The sequence below is a fragment of the Halichoerus grypus genome, chromosome 3 (genome assembly GCF_964656455.1).
Source record: "Halichoerus grypus chromosome 3, mHalGry1.hap1.1, whole genome shotgun sequence".
Taxonomy (NCBI): Eukaryota; Metazoa; Chordata; class Mammalia; order Carnivora; family Phocidae; genus Halichoerus; species Halichoerus grypus.
Window position 1 is genome coordinate 72,037,795 of NC_135714.1, and position 21,891 is coordinate 72,059,685.

At 40.3% G+C, this 21,891-nt stretch overlaps 1 protein-coding gene across 2 annotated transcripts in view; it reads right to left on the reverse strand.

Annotated features, from left to right (window-relative positions):
* Positions 1-8,171: 8,171 nt before the first annotated feature.
* Positions 8,172-21,891, reverse strand: part of GPRIN3 (GPRIN family member 3) — a 69,021-nt gene continuing 55,301 nt past the window's right edge. For both annotated transcript variants that reach the window (XM_078068961.1, XM_036085833.2), the window contains exon 2: positions 8,172-19,379. In XM_078068961.1, coding sequence (XP_077925087.1) covers positions 16,914-19,265 — 2,352 coding nt within the window. In that variant the 5' untranslated portion in view covers positions 19,266-19,379 and the 3' untranslated portion in view covers positions 8,172-16,913. The remainder of the gene's footprint in view (positions 19,380-21,891) is intronic.

The window sequence follows — 21,891 nt, forward strand, 5'->3', positions numbered from 1 at the left end:
AATAGCAAAAATCACCCAATTACAACAGCAATGAGAAAAACAAGAAAGTGGGGACAGTTTAAGGGATCTCTAGAACAACAGTAAGTGTACTAACGTTCTCATTATAGAGGTCCCAGAAGGAGAAGAGAGAGAGAAAGAAGCAGAAAACTTATTTGAACAAATAACAGACTGAAAACTTCCCTAATCTGGAGAAGAAAACAGACATCCAGGTACAGGAAGCACAGAGAGTCCCAAAGAAGATGATACCAAAACCAGATGAAGGTACCACAAAAAAAGAAAATTACAGGCCAGTATCGTGCTGATGAACATAGTTGCAGAAATCCTCAACAAAATATTAGCGACCTCTATTCAAAAACAGATTAAAAAGATCATTCACTATGATCAAGTAGGATTTATTCCAGGGGTGCAAGGATATTTCAACATCTGCATATCAATCAGTGGGATATATCACATTAGCCAAACAAAGGATAAAGACAAGGATCCCACTCTTGCCACTTTTATTCAACAGAGTATCAGAAAGTCCTTGCCACGGAAATTAGGCAAGAAAAATAAATAAAATGCATCCAAATTGATACGAAAGAAGTAAAACTGTTGCTATTTGCAGATGACATGATACTGTATTTAGAAAACCCTACCAAAAAAGTGTTAAATCTAATAAATGAATCCAGTAAAGTTATAAGATGCAAAACTAACAAACAGAAATTTGTTGTATTTCTATACACTAATAATGAGCTATCAGAAGAGAAATCAAGAAAAAAATCCCATTTACAACCACATCAAAAAGAATAAAATACCTAGGAATAAATTTAACCAAGCAGGCGAAAGACTTCTACTCTGAAAACTCTAAGATGTTAATGAAAGAAACTGAAATGAGACAAATAAATGGAAAGATATACCATGCTCACAGATTGGAAGAATTAATATTGTTAACACGTCCATACTACCCAAAGCAACCACGTTCAATGCTATCCCCATCAAAATACCAATGGTATTTTTCACAGAACTAGAAAAAAAGAATTCTAAAATTTCTATGGAACCACAAAAGTCCCTGAATAGCCAAAGTAATCTTGAGAAAGAACAAAGCTGGAGGTATCAGGCTCCCTGAGTTCAGACTATACAACAAAGCTATAGTAATCAAACCAGTATGGTACTGGTAGGAAAGCAGTCACTTGAATGAATGGAATAGAGAGCCCAAAAATAAACCCATGCATAAACAGTCAATTAATCTATGACAAAGTAGGCTAGAATATACAATGGGGAAAAGACAGTTGTTCAATAAATTGTGTGGGAAAACTGGACAATTATATGCAAAAGAATAAAACTGGAGGGGTGCCTCGGTGGCTCAGTCGGTTAAGCGTCTGCCTTTGGCTCAGGTCATTAACCCAGGGTTCTAGGATTGAGCCCTGTGTTCCCTCCTCAGTGGAGAACCTGTTTCTTCCTCTCCCTCTGCCCCTCCCCCTGCTCGTGCTCGCTCTCTCTCTTGCTCTATCTCAAATAAATAAATAAAATCTTAAAAAGAAAAGAATAAAACTGGATCACTATCTTACACCATACACAAAAATAAATTCAAAATGGATAAGGACTTGAATGTAAGACCTGAAACCATAAAACTTCTAGAAGAAAATAGGCAGTAAACTCTGACAATATATCTTTAACAATATTTTTTTGGCTCAATCTCCTCAGGCAAGGGCAGCAAAAGCTAACATAAACAAAAGGGATTATATGGGGTTTACAAAGTAAAAAGATTTTGCGCAGTAAGAGCAACTGTCAACAAAATGAAAAGACAATCTATTGAATGGGAGAAGATATTTGCAAATCATATATCCAATAAGGGGTTAATATCCAAAATATAGAAAGTACTTACACAATTTAAAATAAAAAAAATCCAAACTCCATAAAAATTGAAAAAAAATTAAAAAACCAAAAAACCCAATAAAAAACCAAAACAATAAAAACAAGGGTTTGAATAGATATTGTCCCAAAGGACATATACAGAAGGCCTAGGCACCTGAAAAGATGCTCAGTTTCACTAATCGTCTTGGAATACAAATCAAAACCACAATGAGATATCACCTCACATTGATCAGATTGACTTTTATCAAAAAGACAAAAAATAACAGGTGTTGGCTAGAATGTTAAGGAAAGGGAACCATTGTACACGGTTGCTGGGAATGTCTACTGGTACAACCAGTAGGGAGGTTTCCCCCAAAATTAAAAATAGAAATACCATATGATCCAGCAATTCCACTTCTGGGTATTTATCTGAAGAAAATGAAAACACCAGTTCAAAGAGGTATTTGCACCTTTATGTTCATTGCAGCATTATTTACAATACTCAACATGTGGAAGCAACCTAAGTGTTCACTGAGATAAAAGGATAAAGAGATGTGGTCTATATATACAATAGACTACTACTCAGCCATAAAAAAGAGTGAAATCTTGTCACTTGTGACAACATGAATGGACTTACAGGGTATTATGCTAAGTGAAATGAGTCAGACAGAGAAAGGCAAATACTTACATGTGGAATCTAGAAAACAAAACACGCCAAACAAAAAAGTAGAAGCAGACCCATAACACAGAGAACAAACTAGTGGTTGCCAGAGAGTTGAGGGTGGGATGGGCAAAAGGGGTAAAGGGTAGTGGGAGGTACAGGCTTCCAGTTACAGAATGTGTAAGTCATGGGGATGAAAGGTACAGCATTGGGAATATAGCCAATGGTACTGTAATAGTGTTGTATAGTGACAGATGGTAGCTACACTTGTGAACATAGCATAACATATAAACTTGTAGAATTACTGTGTTGTATACCTGAAACTAAGTGTGTGTCAATTATACTTCAAAAAAAAATTAAAGTGATAAAGAAGGACATTATATATTGAGAAATTCAAAAATTCATCAAGAAGATATAACAACTCTAAATGTATATGTGTGTAATAAATCAGTCCAAAATATATGAAGAAAAATGATAAAACTGATAGACATTTGCATAATATTTAGAAACTTCAACATCCCACTTCCAATAATGAATAGAAAACCTAGAGCAAAGATCAATAAGGAAACATAGGACTCCATAATAAAGTGATAATTCTCACTTCCAGATTGGTATATATAATACAGTAATATTATTATAAGTTTTGAACTTGAGAATATCAATTTCAAGTAAATCACAGGCTCATAACAAAGCAAGCAATATTCTTTGTCTGTGACATATAATTCTGTTTATGGGTAAACAATTCCTCTATATGGACCTCACATTTTTCCTCTGTGAAACGGTTTAATAACGTGTTGTAGATGTTGACGGATCTAATGAGCTAATTTGCAAAGTAGTATCTTTATAACTAACACTTAATAAGCGTAACGGGCATAGCTAGAAGAAGCCAGCCCAAAGAGAGAAATTTATCCGAAATCTCATGTTTTAGCATTAAAAATGGTGAATGTATCCTTTGACTCCTCTATCATAGGATTCTGGTAGGAAACACCAGACAGGTTGAGGTTACGTATATCACTCTTAGGCCTGAGGAGTCCAGGAAAGGCGGAGTAACCAGAATTCAGCCTACCGAAAAGGTCTGTCTGGTAGGGGTTCTGACTTTGTTGAACACGATGCAGACAACACAAAGCACCCGAAGAGGGGTATCCGGGAAATAAATGTCCCAACCTTACTCCTCCCTGCCACCCATCTCCAGCCTGCACCTCTGACAGGCTGAAAGCAATGGGTATAGCAGCATGGCAAGGGGGCCTGTGGGACCCGTCTATACCAGTCAGCCTGAAGTGCACAGCAAGATGCGAAGGGTTAGGCGGGTGGACAAGAGCGAACGGAAGATCTCCAGCACATCTACCTACGTACATTTATGTTTGTTTCAACATTAAAGTGACTTACGTACTTACCCATTAAAACTCCCATCTAACATTTCAGGAAAACTGTTTCTTCAGGATAAAAGGGTTCGTGTATCCTAGTTTGGGTAGCATAGAAAGAAACAAATTCTTGACTGCGAAGTTGATCTTTGGCAATTTGGAATCCCTAATTGAGTGCTGCGTTCGTTTTCTCTTGCTGTGTAACAAGTGACCGGAAAATCAGCAAATCCGAGCGGTACATATTTGTTATCTCACAGTTTCTGTGCTCAGATGTATGGGTGTAGCATTTCTGGGTTCTCCGGGATCCACCCGTGGGGCTTGCCTGACAGGAATCAAGGTGTTGGTGGAGGGCTATGGTTTTCACCCGAGCGGGAGCTTCTCTATCCAAGCTCACGGGCTGTAGGCACAATGTATTTCCTTGTTGCTGTAGAGCCAAGTAGCCGTCTCTCTTCTGGCTACCAGCTGGAGACTTCTCTCAGCTCCTCGAGGGTGTCCACAGTTCCTTGCCATGTGGCCTCCATTTGTAGTTTGCAACACGGAATGCTTGTTTTCTTACAGGCCTGCTGGAGTGTGTCTCTCCGATTCCCGGGACCAGCTGGAGAAAACTCTCCTTTTAAAGGGCTCACGTGATTCCGTTACATGCAGATAATCTATTTTAAGGTGAACTGATTTGGGACCTGAACTACATTTATAAAATCACTTCACAGCAGTGATTGATTGAATCACTGGGGGGGAAGGTGCGTGTACATCAGGGGCCAAGAATTTTGAGGACCATCATGGAATGTTGCCTACCACCGTGGGCCTGAATAAATCAAAGTGCAATCACCTGGGACCTTCCTGCCACAAGCTCTGCAAGGTCTAAAATGTATGGGATTTTGGGGTCTCCAAACTAGCAAGAGCTGCAAATGCAGATGCTTTCAGGGGCCAGAAAGGTAGCACGGCTCTGTCACATGAATTTCCAGTATTTTCTGTTCACACAAAGCTTCCTGTCAGGTGGCAAGGTCATTATTATTGACATTGTTTATTTCAGTTTTGGGGACCCCACCTAGATTCAGCAGATACAGGTCATTCAAATTGTAAATGCAGTCTCAACTGAAATTTAAAATGCCCAGTCTCATGTAAGCATCCTTATTTTGTTTATAATTTAAAGTTCTCTTTTTTTTTTATCAGCCCTACAGATCCACATGAAGAAGGGGGCTGTGACTGGGATTCTTGTTTCTTTCCACCCCTTAGAGATTCTAATCTGCCAAATAATCTGGTTGAAGACCAGGGAGAGAGAGAGAGAAACAGAGCGGATCTGGAAAGGTCATAATTTCCTCAGTGTTGCACACCCTGGCGGGTGTTTACATCTAACCTCTCTCATGAGCTGTCTGAAGATTCTTTAGAGAAACCTCCCCCTCCAGTCTCTCCTTTTCCTTTAAATGTTTGTGTGCAGGCTCAGGCGCACACACACTCCTTCCCTCCCTCCCTCACCTGCGCACATCACTGGAGATCTGCAACTTGCAGATCTCTTAGTGCAGGTGAGGTACTATCTTCCAGCTCTGGGACAGAAAGCTCCTAACTCAGCCCCCAGGCATTTGGAAGGTTTCCTCCAACAGCATTCAGCTGTGGGGAATAGAGATTTGTTAGTGCAGTTGAGCATACTTTCATACATTTATGATGCTTGCTTATAGAGTTTGACAAATCTCTCTGTTGTATTGTTCATTTTTCTGTAACTGATTTGGAGATGTTCTTCCTATTTTTCTAGATTCTAGTATTTTGTTAGGTACATGACTTCTCTTAATTTGCTTATGGAATCTTAGTTATCTAAGTGTTAAATTTTAGTGTAAATTTACCAATTGTTTCCCTTTTCCCTCCTTTTTTTTTGAATTGGTAATATTTTTTTATTAGCATTAACTTTATATTTTAAAAATCATATCTGGTATGACAAAGTTAAACAATCAGAAATCTTTTCCTAATTCTTAAAGATCTGACAACTCTAAATGCTTGAATGTATTATCCTCATGCTTTAAACAAAAAGGGAAATGCGTTAAAGTCACAATGTAGGTATTTCATAGTAGTACTTAGAAGCATTCTTGGTATTTATCTAGATTTGTAAAAAAAAAGTTTACTAACTAGAAGAAAATGGCAAAAATGCCAGCCTTTTTACAGTTGGGTGATACAGTTCAAGCAACGAAGAAAGCAAAACTGGCAGGAGTGGGGGAAGGAACTCACATTTGTTTTGCCTATGTTATTCGATCCACGCAATTTTGCAAAGTATGTACGCTATCCTCAATTTACAGATGAATGCCCTAAGCCTCAAAAAGACTAAATGACTTGGCCAAGGAATTTAGCTTTAAAGCTGAAATTTGAAACCAGATTTCCTTGGTTCTAAGCCTGGGTATTTACCACTATATCCCTTTGAACATCCCATTTACATGTCTCAAGTATCTAATCTGAAAAAAAAAATTGCCTGGAAAACAGTGTGCATTTATATACAATGCTTCCCAAGAGTGAAGACATATGTGAAAGTGCCCAGCAGAATGTTCGGCACATAGCTATTATTCTCTGTATTGACTTCGGGCAAAAAGAACATAAATAACAGGCAAATACTTTCCAGCCCTTCAAGAAATCTTACCTTGCTTCTAAACACCTGTAATATCTTTGACAATGACATTCTGCTTAGTTTTTCTTTTCTTTTTTTTTAATGGCAGGCCAAGTTTCCTGTGTGGTTTGATTGAGAGGTGTCAAGTGGGACTACAAAAAAGATGTAGGGAAATAATCATCCCTGAGATGCTAATACTCCCACCAGAAATCTTCCGAGCACTTTCAGCTTCCATCCTGACAATCTGAATTTCCACTACGTTAGTCCTCTATGATATATTTAGAAAAACTGGCTGTGGAACATTAAGATCATTCTAAGGGTCTAAAGATGTTTAGAACTCTGTACATTAGCTGACTGATAGTTGAGGAAAATTAAACAATGTTGGTATTCATGAGTTCATGAGGAATGTGGTAGACCGAATGTGATCCTATGTGGTTCACAAAGGCAGATTCTTTACAGGAAACTAGAGGGAACAGTCCAGTGAAGCCAGATTATGCTAAGAAGGCTGCTCTTGTGTTCACTGCTCAGCATTAAAGATGTGGACGGTGAGAACAGTTGGCTGGAAATGGCACCTAATGAGACAAACACCCGGTTGGTGGGACAGAAACAGCTCCAGGCAGAAGACAAACCCTCTTGGCCCCCCTGAGGACCTTTGTGTGATCTAACTTTTCCACAAGCAGTATTTATATCTTTGGAGATGCATGAGGTTTAATTTTGCCAAGAATGAATATGTACATACACAAGAGTTAGACCATGGCAGCCCTATTTTAGGCCAAAATGGTGTGTATTTATACCCACAGAGTAGTTGGAAGTTTTGAAACAATCATTGTTTGAAGTTCATAGAAATTCTCCTAAATCATTTTTTGAGAGTTGAGGTTCATAAATCTTCTACCTCTCCCACTCTACAGTTCCTTGATGAAGACAGATTCAAGGAGGCACAAAGGGATCTAAGTACAGTGTTAGTTTTATAACGGTTAAGCTAGATTGGAGGACATGGCTGAGCTTTCTATGTTCTTCTAGGAACTTAGACCGCAGGAACCCAACTTATTTACCCAGGAGTAGGCAGAAAGGCTGGAACTACCCAGCAAATACCTGGATGGCTCTGGGCAAGAGGCAGCTAAGCCTCCATGTGCGACAATATCAGCTTGGATACAGGGACTCCATACTGCCACAGGAGCAGATGCGTCCTGTACCCCCACGCCCTCTCGTATTTCCACGAAGGTCGAGCTCTCATCACTTTCACCAAGCAAGAGCAAAAGTAGCTGCACACGCACGCCCGCACTCACGCACGCCTGCGCGCTAAGTCAAGAGCGGGAAAAATCACTGCTTCTGATGACCCGCAGGTGTTGGTTCTATGGGGCTTCCATTTTAATTAAAGGGGGGAAAAAAGCCTTTCACTGTAAATACTTTCAGCCCCAGTGCAGCTTTCTAGCGGCCGTGTGTCACGTTGAAAATCCATTGATTCTAGGGGATCCTGGGTGGCTCAGTCGGTTAAGCCTCTGCCTTTGGCTGTGGTCCTGATCCCGCGATCCTGGGATCGAGCCGCACCCTCGGCTTCCCGCTCAGCGGGGAGTCTGCTTCTCCCTCTCCCTCTGCTGTTCCCCCTGCTTGTTCTCTCTCTCACGTGAATAAATAAAATCTTTTTTTTTTTAAAGAAGAAAATCCACATCTAGAGCTAAAAGAACATTTTGACAGCAGCGGCAAGAGCAACAACAAAAAACAAAGGCAGAAATTTTAATCTATATTATGTTTATTAGGGAAAATGAAATGCAAAAAATCATACTTAAATTTTTTTGAGGGTAAAACGAAGTCATCCGTTGAATTTCCTTCCCTCCTTCATTCAAAAATCAAATTGAAAATGAGAGCGGAAGTGTATATAATTAAAAAATTTTGATATATATCCTTATATAAATCTTAACATTCCATATTTTTTCTAGGAAATGAAATTTTATTCGTAGGTCGATTTCTGGAGGATGGGGGCTTTCTTGAATAAACCATTTTATGACTTTCATATACAGACATCATGAAAAGACATACGTTTGATTCTAATATTGATACATTCATAAATGGAATTCATTTTGAATATTACTGTTTCTTCAGCGATTTAACATTACACTATACTTTGTCTTTCTCAGCTGAACATTTACACACAAATGATTTTCACATTGACAGCTATAGTTTTTCTGGGTGGCATTTAAATTAATACACACCTTCCAAAATACTCACATGAATCTATCTTGTAAGCAATAGTAAATATTGACAAACATCAAGATTTCAGGTATCCTGCTCTTATAAACAAGTATGTTTTTAGCAGTTAAAAAACAGTCAGCTATGGTTATAATTGTAGTATTATTATTGGTTAACCTTTTATTTTTATCTAAGATATAAAGATGGCACATTCATTCTCTAAAACATAAATTTGTATTAAATATTATTAATTTTCTACTGAGAAGTGGTTATATTTGCACTTTGCCACACACAATTCTCTATTAACGGGAACTCTCGTATTTCCATTTCTATCTTCAACCTAATACTCAGCCAACATAATTTTTAGTGTCAGGGAATCAGGGTCAAATTTTATTAGATTTTAGGAACCAGATCAGACTTTTTGATCTCTAATAGAGTATTTCCTTTTAGAAAAAATGAAACTCAAACAACACCAGTTCGCCAGTTGGAATTGTGATAAATGGACAAATGTTGTCCAGCGTCGACGTGTGCTGGCTAATGTCTCTCACCTCGTTATCTAGTCCACACAGTATTACCTGTTATCAATAATAGTAACTTATTTGAGTCCACTTAAGGAACTGATTGTTCACATTCTATTATCCTACCAACATCATCTGTAGTTTTTTAAAAAAAAATTTATTCTGACTTCTCTTTAGTGTTGCTAATCATTGTTTTGCCGATCTCAAGAGAATGCCTACAATCATTTTCCACTTCTAGTGATTATACACTGTTTTGAAATCTAGGGGTATTTCCCTAAAAAAAAGATAGGGCTTTCCTCAGCCTGTGCAAATAAATACACTAATAAATGTACAAATGGAGCCTACAAAACATAATTGACATTCCCCAGGGTTTGTCATTACCAGATATAAAATTAGCTGCTTAAACAATAGAATTAAACCTTTGAAGCTGCTCAGGTGCCAGTCTGTGCCTGAGTAAGACACCGACAAGATTTTCATAGTGAGGCTGGCCTTTCCCAAGTACCAAATCTGCTACCGGGGAGTATTTGATTTAATATTAATATATGTAAAACAGAACAGTCATGGAAAGATGCAGTTTTCAATTGTTTTAATTTGTGATTTATTTAAATATTAACAGTATGAATAAAATGCATTTGTGTGTGTGTGTATATATATATATGTGTGTGTGTGGAAGGGGTAAGCTATTTACAGTTATGCCATGTATACATTTTTATGTGTAGAAAATGAAAATACTCATTGATTAGCCCTTTTGAGGCTTTTGAACAACTGTTTCTTTTTCCTGCTTTCCTACGACTCTTTGAGGATTTAGATAATTCATACAAGGTATGTACACAATCACACCCATAGTATGTACATCCTAGTCACACACTTAACACGGAGAGGATGTGTGAGGAATGTAAATCATCCTGGTGGTCAAAGAACTGACCTTACCTATGACGAATGGCATGATTAATTAACCTGGCATATTTAGTAACATGCCAGTGTACTGCCAACGTATTCAGCCTTTTAGATAATTATGTTATCGACTCTCAGAGATGATTAAAAAACAAAACAAAAAAACCCAGCCCTTTCTGACCTTCAAAAATGAAAGGACAAATTCTGTTACTGAATACATATGCACACTTCCGTTGGCTTTATTCATTTTTATACATGTGCCTACCTGATGGCGGAACTGGGTTTTGAAATGGGACACAGCATGTGATTTTTTTCTACACATAAAAAGAGAAAACCAACCACTCACAGACTGTACACACTTACAAAATGTATTGACACACCACAACCAGCTACAGTACTATGCACAACATATTGTTCACACATTAGTACAGCAGAGATAAATACATTTAGCAATTTAGTAATTATTAGTATATTTCTTTCTTGAGTTTTCAGGTCCTGTTGACCTTTCTCAGCCTCAGGAAAAGCTATCTCCAGATGTCCTTAAAACAAAAATTAGTCTCTCCTCTCCTCTAGGGATGGAGGAGCATAACTATAATACTGCAATCTTCTGATTTACCAACGTCGTTTTAAGATGTGATTGAAAAACATTATGAAAAATAATTCACTCAAAGAAGTGTCCTAAAATAAATGCTAAGGAATCTCAACTAAAATCATGAAGAGATCCTGATAAACATGGGTGTGTCCCTTCTACCCACTCAACATAGTTTGCTCTATACATAGTCTTTACATGATATTAAAGCAATGATACGAATCAGAAAAAAATTGTTTTCTGCTTAAAAGTTTTGTTAAAGAATAGACACTTTAATTTTTTAAATTAACAGAGAGTAATGCTAGCTGCAATGTTAAAAAACAAGCTATAATTTTCACCCCGCAAATAAATGGATAACATCTCCACATCATAAGAGATCAATAAGGAAGTTAGCATTTCTCTCCCATTTATTTCTCCTTAACACACTTAAATCACTAGGGCATTTCTCGTCATAATTATCACCATGCTGGTTGGTCATCAGAATCTTTTTCTGAAGTGTAAAATATGTGACTTATTCCTATTGTTTTGCAGCCAATTGATTCTGAGCTTGAACTGAAAAAAAAGACTCGAAGGATTAGTACTTAGAAATGCCCATCTGGAACATCATTTTCTGTAAGGCATTATTTGAGGCCCCTTTTGAAACGTGTACTCATGTTTTAGTTATTTTACATTTGGAACCCATTTTTTCATAGCTAAGGCTGGTAATCCTCTGGGCAGAGTTAACCGAATTGCTTTTCTACACGCAAGTGCCCAGGAAGAGTAATTACTCTATGTCTAACCCCTCCATTTCAAAAAAGTTTCGGGTTGGAGCTGTCTTGAATTCTAAGCTTGCAAGACTTTTTGACTCCTTTTTTTGTCTTGGTTAGAATTAAGACAGAGATGTCAACCATACCCCTGCTAATGCTCACCGGTGCTGTACCTCTTTATGGAGCTCCTAAATAAGCTTTCCTAGCAAGAAAGCAGAAATTATGCCTTTGCTTATTTGTGGGTTACAGTCAGTCTTCATGGAGCAAACCATATTATAGAACGGTGTGCCCATATAGATGCACTTGCTGGTATAACTGCCTCTTTTTGGCACATTATTGCTTGGCTTTAATTTCATTTTCAACAGTCTTTATTCTCATGATGAGTATCTGAGATTATCTGGGTCTTAAAAAAAATACCGAACTTGTGAATAACATCTTGTTGCACCATTCTGGCCTCCGAGGTCATTTCACCAAGGCCCATGGTGATTTAAATGTTCTTTAGAATTATCATCACCTTGATTTAACTGATAGTCGACAGTAATTTTTCAGGATTTTTTGTTGTTTCTATCTACAGGTATATACAGATGTATTGGATTTACTTTGAGAGAGGTTATTTGGTTGTGGCAAGTGAGTAGTTTAGCTGGTGAATGTTCACAGTTAAGAGTAGCTGTAATGACCTCTGGCAGATGTCACTGATTACTTGTGAGAGAATTTTTCCACCTCAATCCATCTTCATTTATGTCCTTGGTCATCACAAATCAAGTTCATCTGATTTCTGTAGCCAAGGAGAATTTTTTTTTTTTCCCCAAGAGTAGAATAAAGTTCATGGAAATGTTTCAGTATTTACAAGACTATTTTTTCCCCTTTTGCAAAAATGTCTAAAATTTTGTAGACATCCTTAAGCCCATGTGTCTGCACAGATGACAGTTATAATTACTCAGCCAGTTGCAGAATTTCATGAAGAAGGATATAGTTATAAGAATGGACAGGAGCTTCAGCATATCACCTGTTACTTGCCAGGTGGCAGCAGCTGACCCACATTTGGAGAGATTCAACCAAAAGGGCCACACATGGCATCAAAGAACATTGCTAACAGAAAACACAATGCTCAGATATCAATATAAAATAGCAAACACTGAAGCAGACATGGACAAGACTTCTGGTTCACCGTGTAGACAAAACAGGGGTGGGGACAAGACGGTCAGCTCATTTATCCAAGATACTGCTGAGTTCACCGTGTTATTATCACAAAGGGAAATTCACAGGCCTCATTTCTCAAATACCATTTAGGACAAAGCCAGAGAGAGTAAACAGCATCATCTCCATGGCGATTGTAGACGATGAGTAAATCAGACAGGTCGAGGCCTTCACACGGCTGCAAGGGCCCAATTTTCAGTAAAAACACATATACATATACGCAAACCTTATCCTAAGATATTGTTTTCCTTTATATTGATTCTTAAAAAGTAGACAAGGGATGTGGTGAATTACATGGTACTAGAAATTGACAAATTTTTTAACACTTGCACAATATGTAGGAGGAATAGAAGACAATTTCTCACATTTTGGCAGCAAAACAGTAACAGAGTGGATACAGCAAAGGCCAAACAATTTACATTAACAGCATACTCATATATATCCTCTGTAAACACATCTTAAAGTCACATTATATCATATTCTTCATGTGGTATATACAGGTACTCCCAGAATGATGGGAACTCCTAGAAATGAGAGGAATAACATTGGAATAAGCTAGGAACAATAAAACCTTAATACTCTCAGATGCAACCAAAAGTCATTTTCTTCTTCTGTTTTCTACTTTAAAATGGCAAGCTCCTATCAAGGATTTGGTTCCAAAATTCAAACTCTAGTGTATAGTTACACATGCATATTCACTACAGTTTATTTAAGTTTTGATACGTAAGCAATAACGTGAAGGATACTGGTATCCAAAATAACAATTATCAGACAATTCTAAAGATTAAGAAATCATCAAAAATCGAATTATATTCAATATAGCTGAACTTGTCAAGGTAGGAAAACATACCAATATTTATATTTTATAAATACTTCATTTTTGGATGCAAACAAAAAGGTTTCTTTGACCTAACAAAATGTTCATCTTATGCCATTGGTCCAAAACACAAACATAAATGAGGGTTTTACTGTATGTAAAGCAGCTGGTCTGTGGCATAAAGCCAATAATCCAGAAAGAGCACTGAAGATAAACATATGACAGCTGAAGCAATGACATTTTTCTTGTGGTCATTAAAATAGGAAAAAAAAAAAAATCAGTATTTAAATTCTAGTATTCACTGGGTACGCCGTAAAGCGTCCTAACATTTTAAATGTCTCATTATCTTCCAGACACTGTGTTCTAATCCATCTCTCTTACCCTACTGGCTTAAGAAATATTTTATATTTATTTACCCAATAAGATATTTCCTCCATATATTCCAATGGCTAAAAAGCATTTAGGAGGAGGAAAACATCTAAAAGAAATTAAGGACAAAACCAACTTTCAAACCGGTGTGTGTCATCCAGGTAAGTGAAGGTAGAGCCAAACGAGCTCAAAGAATCTGCCACGAAAACTGTTTTGCACTTTCATTTGTTGAATGAACCTAAGGAGTCACGACCGATGTACTGAATGTCAATGCTGTGCCACAGACTGAAGGGAAGGAAAATCTTCAAATGAAGGTTTTATGCGGTGAGTACTTAGGGTATCATAAAGCAAAAGCATGGCTTGTCTTCAATAGGCTCCTTATTTAGCCGTTTGATGGTCTAGTTCACTACCGTTTTGAAAAGCTGTTCCTTCCTGAAGAGTCAATAAACAACCAAACAAGACAGGTTTTGTACTATTTTGTGACAATCTCTGGAGTGTGGGAGAAGTAAAGGTGAAGAGTTAAACAGTGAAAGCTTAAGAAGGAAAAGCTAGTTCCAGTACCAAAGCAAACGAGTAAAAAGTTCTCCATCAAACAGGAAGACTTAACTTTGAGAGACACAACCGCAACACTAAATTTAGTTTTAAGTAATTCAATGCAATTTTCTTAATTTGTTTCATGTGCGACAAATGCCGACCGCTCTCTTAGGCCTCTGCCTCATTTTTAACTTGAACTATTTATAATTTGTAAATTTTATAATTTATAAATCTGGAATTACAAATTTATAATTTAACTTTGGCTATTTATAATTCACGTGGTTACGCCAAACTCATGAAAATAAATATTACCAGATGCTAAAGTCTTCTTTTTCTCCTAATTTAATGCAGGAACAGCCTGTTCTAGCCACTTCCCAGCACAGGATTACCTGGGGCCCACCCATCTGGAGCGGGTACTGTTGAGAGCTGCTACCGTGTACACAGCGTGTTCTCTGTGGATACATGGCACGCATGCAACATGGGAGGGAGGGAGGGAGGCAGGCAGGAAGGGGTTAGGGGTGAGATCACAGCCTGGCGGAGGCGTCTCCAACAAAAGCCACGTGAACTCACCTACAGATGGGTATTCAAGGCCAAAAGAGAGAGTTTTAGACTAAATCTCTCACCATTCATAGTAATTTGATTGCTCATTTGATGGCAATTTCAACTTCAGGTAGTGCTCTTAAAAGAGGCCAATTGGTAAGAAACGGATAAAGGCACCTCATTAAAAAAATTCATTAAAAGTTCCAAGCGTAACAACTGTAATTTTACCATCCTTAGGCCCTGGGAGCGCTGTGACTGGAGGCTATTTAGGCAGTCTTCACACACACTCCAATTGCTTTGAAAGAAACCAATGGCTATATACTAATTTGGGTTGTGCCCAGTTTAGCATATGGTGTTAAAGTTCAGGTATGATTTTTCCCTATATGTGCAGAATCTGCAAAAGAGAATTAAAAAAAAAGGCCAAAACAGAGATTGTGAGCTTCCTGCACAAATGGCATTTGTGAGTCTCCAGAGAGAGAGAACGCATGGCCAGACACTCTTTTCTGGCTCATCAAGGGGAATAAGCTCAGACAAGGTAACCAGCGAGCACCTCTCCCACGTTGAACAGTCTGATTTTCTAAATGCAAGGTGGAGACCAGTGATCTCCTTACAATGAATCTAGGAGGGGAAACCTTTCCAGGGCCCTATCTCATTTCCCTCTTCCACACTCCCCTAGCTCTCAAGCCACTGCTGGTCATCCCAGCCCAGTGCCCTGCAAGACACTCGCGGGTATGAAGGACACGCTCCTCCTCTGGAGACAGGTGCGTGCTGGGCTCAAACAGGTGTCTATGTTCTCAAAAACTATAGCCCACCCGAAGCTCAAACCACATTTTAGTAAAGGCCTATTTTATCGGATTTGAAGGATGAGATACGATGGTATTTCTCTTAAAATCAGTAAGTTCGCACAGGTTGCCTTTTTACTACAGATGAGAAACTTAGCAATTAGATGATATTCATCTACATAACAAAAACTGTGAGGACGCTTCTGTTCTATTTGGTGTTGACTATATTTTCTATTAGAAGCTACTGAACAAGTAACTATTGAACAAGCAAGTCAAAAGAAAAATAGAAACTGCATCCTGTCTACAGGAGTCGAAATTAAATATATTGCTTTTCCTTACTTCTTTTTTTCAACACAGAAAAGAGAGTGTTTGGTAAATTGGCTATTTATAATTCCTTACCGAAACCTTAACACTCTCAGCAGAGTGTTTTTGGAGAACACCTGCACAACACACACTGTAGCATTATTAATAATTCGATGACTCCTTCCAAGAATTCAGTTGATGTACTTCCTCTAAAGAAATATGAATTTAATCTAGTCAGAATCATAGAGATGCCCCTTGCCTTCAGTGCAGGGAAATCTGTATATATAAATTCATGTTTTATATGGGCAGTATTCATACTCAAAAGCTTGGTTAATTTTCCTAACATAACTTTCTTACATTTATTAACAGTATAACAAGGTTTACAAAAACAGCTATCTGCAGGCTGTTTACAAATATTAATTCATGTTTGGTATTTAATGCATTTACATGCTTTTACTTAATGTCATCTGGCCTAAGAGTGAGTCAAAATTTTCTTCACATTTTTTACATTTTAGTTCTTATCATCTATTTAAATTTTGTGTGGTCGTGGCATTCTTACTGCAATACGACTAGAAAGTCTAACAGTGTTTTTGCTAGTAGTGTTTTTGCTATTTTTAATATTAAGCAGGGATTTTAATGGAAATACCACAGTGTGATAAACTGAGGCAGTAATACAAAACGACACGTTTAATGGATAATGCTAGTTCCAGAAGCAACATCACAATACAAAAAACCCAGTGAATATTATTTCCTCTTAATCAAGGTCATGAACCTTCAGGGAAGCTTTCTTCTCTTCTCTTGTCCTTTCTTTCGAATTGAAATATTTTTATTTAGGGAGCCCCAATCAAAGGACCCAACAACGCTTCATGGCAACTTCCTATAGTTAATACTTGCTTTCTCTTCCTGGTCTCTCGGAAAAAACACTAAGAAAGCTCTGACATACACAGACACTCGGGAATACCGTGACTGCACACGAGGGCCCCCAAACACATTCCCTTTCAGTCTAACACAGAAGAAGGGGCAGGACGAACACAGCAGTTGGGGCGTCGAAAGTTCTGCAGCATCGACTGCAAGACCCTGTGCTGCCTTCCTTTGAGCTTTTTATTTGAAGAAGTATCTGAGGAAATGGATCTCCGGGTCTGGCTGCTTTGAGCTTTGATTAATTTCTCGTGTTCCCTGATTTGTCTTTGTAGATGGTTCTGGATTGCGATGCCCAGGGACTCCGGGTCCAGGGAGGCACCGTACACCTCCCAGGTCATGCCCTGCTCATCCCACACGACGTCCCTGACGCGCTTGGACTGTTTCAGCTGCAGCTTGGAGTCGGCGCCGAGCTGCTTTTTCTTCTCTCCCGGGGTGAGTCCCACCTGCGCGGCCGCCGCTGTCACATTCAGCTTCTGCTCCTTGAGGAACTCGCTGACGCGGCTGGCCCGGCGCGGGCTGGCTTTGACCAAGCGAGAAGGGGTCCTCTTGCCGGAACCTGGACTGGAGTCGCCCATGGCGTCAGACGGCAGGCTCAGGCTGGTGGCCGTCTTGGTCTGTCTGTTTTCTTCCCAGGTACCCTCCTGGTTCTTCCTGACTGGGGATGGCGTAGGACTGGCAGCTGATCCAGCGCCTGCACTTTCTTGAGATTTAGGATTGAGCAGCAGGGACTTGGCCTCTACCCTTGCCCTGGGATCGAGGCTATCGGTGCCCCGACATTCTTGCTGTTGTACTATGTGCGGAGATGCAGGCTCTCTTGCATCTCCTTTATCAGTGGGATCCGAGCTCCCAGACTGGCTGGCTTTGCTGGCAGGGCCACAAGAGTCAGAGAGTTTGCAATCTGGGTTTGTTCGGGGACCATCTGTGGTTTTCACTGCAGACTCAGATGGCTTGGTTTCAGATTCCCCCAATTCATGATCTGTTTCAGTTTGACTTCCTGCGCCGCTAGCAATCTGGTCAGCAGGGCTAGCTTTCCTGGAGCTAGAATTCACACCCGAAAGCTGTTTGGAGGTGGGCTCCGCCCTTGTCGGGGTCATGCCTGCTGACCCCCCATCTTCCTTACACATATCCTGAGCCTTACCGGATGCCACCGTGACAGAGGAGATTTGAAGGACCTCACCCGGTAGGCTCACCAATTTACGCTCCCCTCGGCAAGCGGGGGACACAGCCGCAGCTGCCTGGATGTGCACCTCTGGCATGATGCCAGGGCACCGGCCCGACTCCTGCGGGGCTAGGAGGTCGTCAGACAGCTCCAGTGTGTGGCTCCCACGGCCACTGCCATGGCAAATGACACGCAGCTGCTCCTGTGGTTCCACACGCTCAGGAATGGGGACGTCCTTTAAGAAAGCAGTGAGGATGCTGGGGCTGGTGGAGACGGACCTGCTCTCGACACGTGCCACGGCCTGCACCTCAGCATCTTGCCGAGCCCTGCTGGGGACTGCCCGGACCTCACCTGCAGCTTGGCTGGTCATCGTACTTGCTTCTTTGAACCTTGACACCTGGTGCTGTGAGGGCAGCAGCACCTTTCCCAGATCTGGAGGAAATGTGGACCCTTGGCTAGTGAGGTGGGATGCTTGGGGTGTCGCCCAAGTCACGGCCTGGCCGCCCGAGGTCGTGGCCGAGGGCTGTTTGTGCCCAGAACATCCGTCTTCTCTCGCTGGAGATTCGCAGGCCCTTGTCTGGGAGTCATGAACGGCTCCTGGCCTTTCCGCTTCAGGTCTGCCTGTAGGAGGGGAGGTGTGGCTGAACACGTTGGCTGCTGTATTTCCAGCTTGCACCAGTCCCTGGGCTGTTTCTTGAGAAGGAAAATCACAGGGCACTTGAGCTTTGCTGTTGCCCCGGGTGCTGCCCACAGGACAACTTGACTTTTCAGGTTGCTCCCCATCTGAGGTTCTCTGTGTTTTCAGCAGCGTATCCTCAGGTCCTGCTGAGGGGCTGGCATTGAGCTGGTCACCCGGGATGGCCTGGTGGCTGTGTTGACTGGCTGGCATTGTAAATGCTTCGTCTAGAACATCCTTTCCTGCTGCAGAACACGGAGCTGGTGCTGTGGGCTTGCTGCTTCCTGGCGGCTGGGTATTGCCAGGAGAGTTGCATGGAGGAGACGCTTTTCCCACCTCGTTGACGACACCAGGAGAAGACATGTCCGGCTGGGTGGTCTCATGCTCGAAGGCCTGCGTCAAGGCCTCAGCAGCTGCCCTGGGGCTGAGGACTGGCGCTTCAGGAGGGCCAGAAAGGCCATTGGTGTTCTTACAGAGGAGCGCTGGTCGAGGCCGAGGTGAGGCAGGCTGCACTTCTCCTAGATCCTCTTCTTTTCCAGAAGCTGTGATCAAGGAAGTTTTAGCCGATCTCAAAGGGTCAGGTACAGTCCCCATGGAATTTTTCTTCAGGAAAACCTCAGAGCTCTCTCCGGAGCAGTGCTCCTCCGGGAACCAGTCTTAGCTCAGAGTGAAGACTCAGTCAGGGAATGATTCCTCTGACGGATCAATCTGCGAATGAGGGAAACGGTATCATTAATACGATACAGCATTTAAGGACTGAAATACACCAACCGGTCATTTGTACAAGATCTTACAAGCACATTAAACCTTTTTCTCCTATATCTGTGGATATAAAAATAGATCTTCGGAAGAAAGATTTTGAAAAAATATTTTAATTGTACAAGTATTATTTTGGTGCATTAGTATCTGCTTGCATCCCATTACTGTCTAGCAAATAGGTTTTTAATGCATTTACCTAAGCACATGATAACTATCCAAAAGTCATTTGTGTAGTTTGATTTACCCGCTACCAGAAAATCCTATAAAGCTACTGTAATCAAATCAGTAAGTATTGAAATAGGCCTGAACAGATATGTGAAATAGAGTATCTAGAAATAGATCCACATATAAATGAAGATTTAATATATGACAAGAGAGGCATTTCAATTTAGTGGCAAAATGATGGATTATTTAATATAAGGAGCTGGCAAACTGTTAATGCATCTGGAAGAAAAGAAAACTAGATCTTTATCTTATACCAACTCCAAAAATAAATCCGAGATGGATTTAGATGGATAAAAGGTTAAAATGTAAAATAAACAATTAAATAAATAAAAATCCTGTAAGAAAATCTTGGAAACATAATCTAGGGGCAGAGAGAGTAGGCTTCTTTTGGCAAGGGAGAAAATACAGAAACTATAAGAAAAACCATAAACATAAGTGATTGAATAAAACCCAAGAGTTCTGGGGGCACCTGGGTGGCTCAGTGGGTTAAGCGTCTGCCTTCGGCTCAGGTCATGATCCCAGGGTGCTGGGATCGAGCCCCGTGTCGGGCTCTCTGCACTCTCTGCTCAGCGGGGAGCCTGCTTCTCCCTCTGCCTGCCTCTCTGCCTACTTGTGCTGTCTCTGTCAAATAAATAAATAAAATCTTTTAAAAAACCAAGAGTTCTGTATGGCAAAAGATACCATAAACAAATACGACAGATTTGAAAAACAAATGTTTAAAACCCTAGAGGACAGGCAAAAATATCTATAATATAGCAGAGGCTCAGTCGTTAAGCATCTGCCTTCGGCTCAGGTCATGATCCCAGGGTCCTGGGATCGAGCCCCGCATCGGGTTCCCTGCTCAGCCAGGAGCCTGCTTCTCCCTCCCCCACTCCCCCTGCTTGTGATCCCTCTCTCACTGTGTCTCTCTCTGTCAAATAAATAAAATCTTAAAAAAAATATATATATAATATAGCAGAAGCTCTTAAAAATTTACAGGAGACGGGGCGCCTGGGTGGCTCAGTAGGTTAAGCGTCTGACTCTTGATTTTGGCTCAGGTCATGATCTCAGGGTCATGAGATTGAGCCTCGTGTGGGGCTCCACACTGGGCATGGAGTCTGCTTAAGATTCTCTCTCTCCCTCACCCTTTGCCCCTCACCTCCCAAGCCCCCCACCCCTACTCGCACGCTGGCTTGCGTGTGTGCTCTCTCTCTCTTAAAAAAAAATTTACAGGGGCACCTGGGTGGCTCAGTCGTTAAGCGTCTGCCTTCGGCTCAGGTCATGATCCCAGGGTCCTGGGATCGAGCCCCGCATCGGGCTCCCTGCTCGGTGGGAAGCCTGCTTCTCCCTCTCCCACTCCCCCTGCTTGTGTTCCCTCTCTCGCTGTGTCTCTGTCAAATAAATAAAATCTTTAAAAAAAAAAAAATTTACAGGGAGACAAAATAGTTCATTGGAAAAATGGACACAGAATACAAAAATGCAGCTTGCAAGATAGGAAACCCACTCAGCAAGCTCATGGAAAGATGATCAAATTCATTTGTAGTCAAAGGAATGCAAATAAAGTAACAATGAGATTTTACTTTACATCAATAGCACTTGCAAAAACTTTTTATAAAAAAAAGAGTTATAACATTATGGCCTGGGGAGACCTAGTGAAAAGCAGTAGTTTTATTAAGTGTAGGTGCAAACTGTGTACTGTTACAGCTTTCTTAGGGAAGCAGTTTAGTTTTTAAAACGAAAAATACACATGTCCTTGACTCAGTGATCCCAAATCTATCCACAGAAATCAAATACCAGCATATCTAGACAGAGATACAAGTATGCTTATTGAAGTACTATTTGTAGGGGCAAAAAACTGGAAACAAGTGCTCTCCATGAATGGGGGGAATACTGGAACTGATCACGACATAACTCTACTGTAGAGTGTTATGGGACCATTAAAAGAAAGCAGCTATTTAGGCTGTGAGTTTTCACTTGGGAGGGGTCTGCCCCAGGTATGGCTGAGCAAGAAGGGCAAGGTAAGGGAAAGAGTACATATGCTTTCATTTTTGTAAAACAATGACCTAAAATACTACACTAAAACACACACTGACCTAAACACACAATGACCTAAAACACACACTGTGTGTGTGTTTGTGCGCACAGACATTTTTGTATATGAATATATAAATTCTAAAAATATTTAGAATGAGACATAGTAGGTCTTAATGGAGGGAGTGTGATGAGTTGAACACACAAAAAGAGAGATGGAGGTACT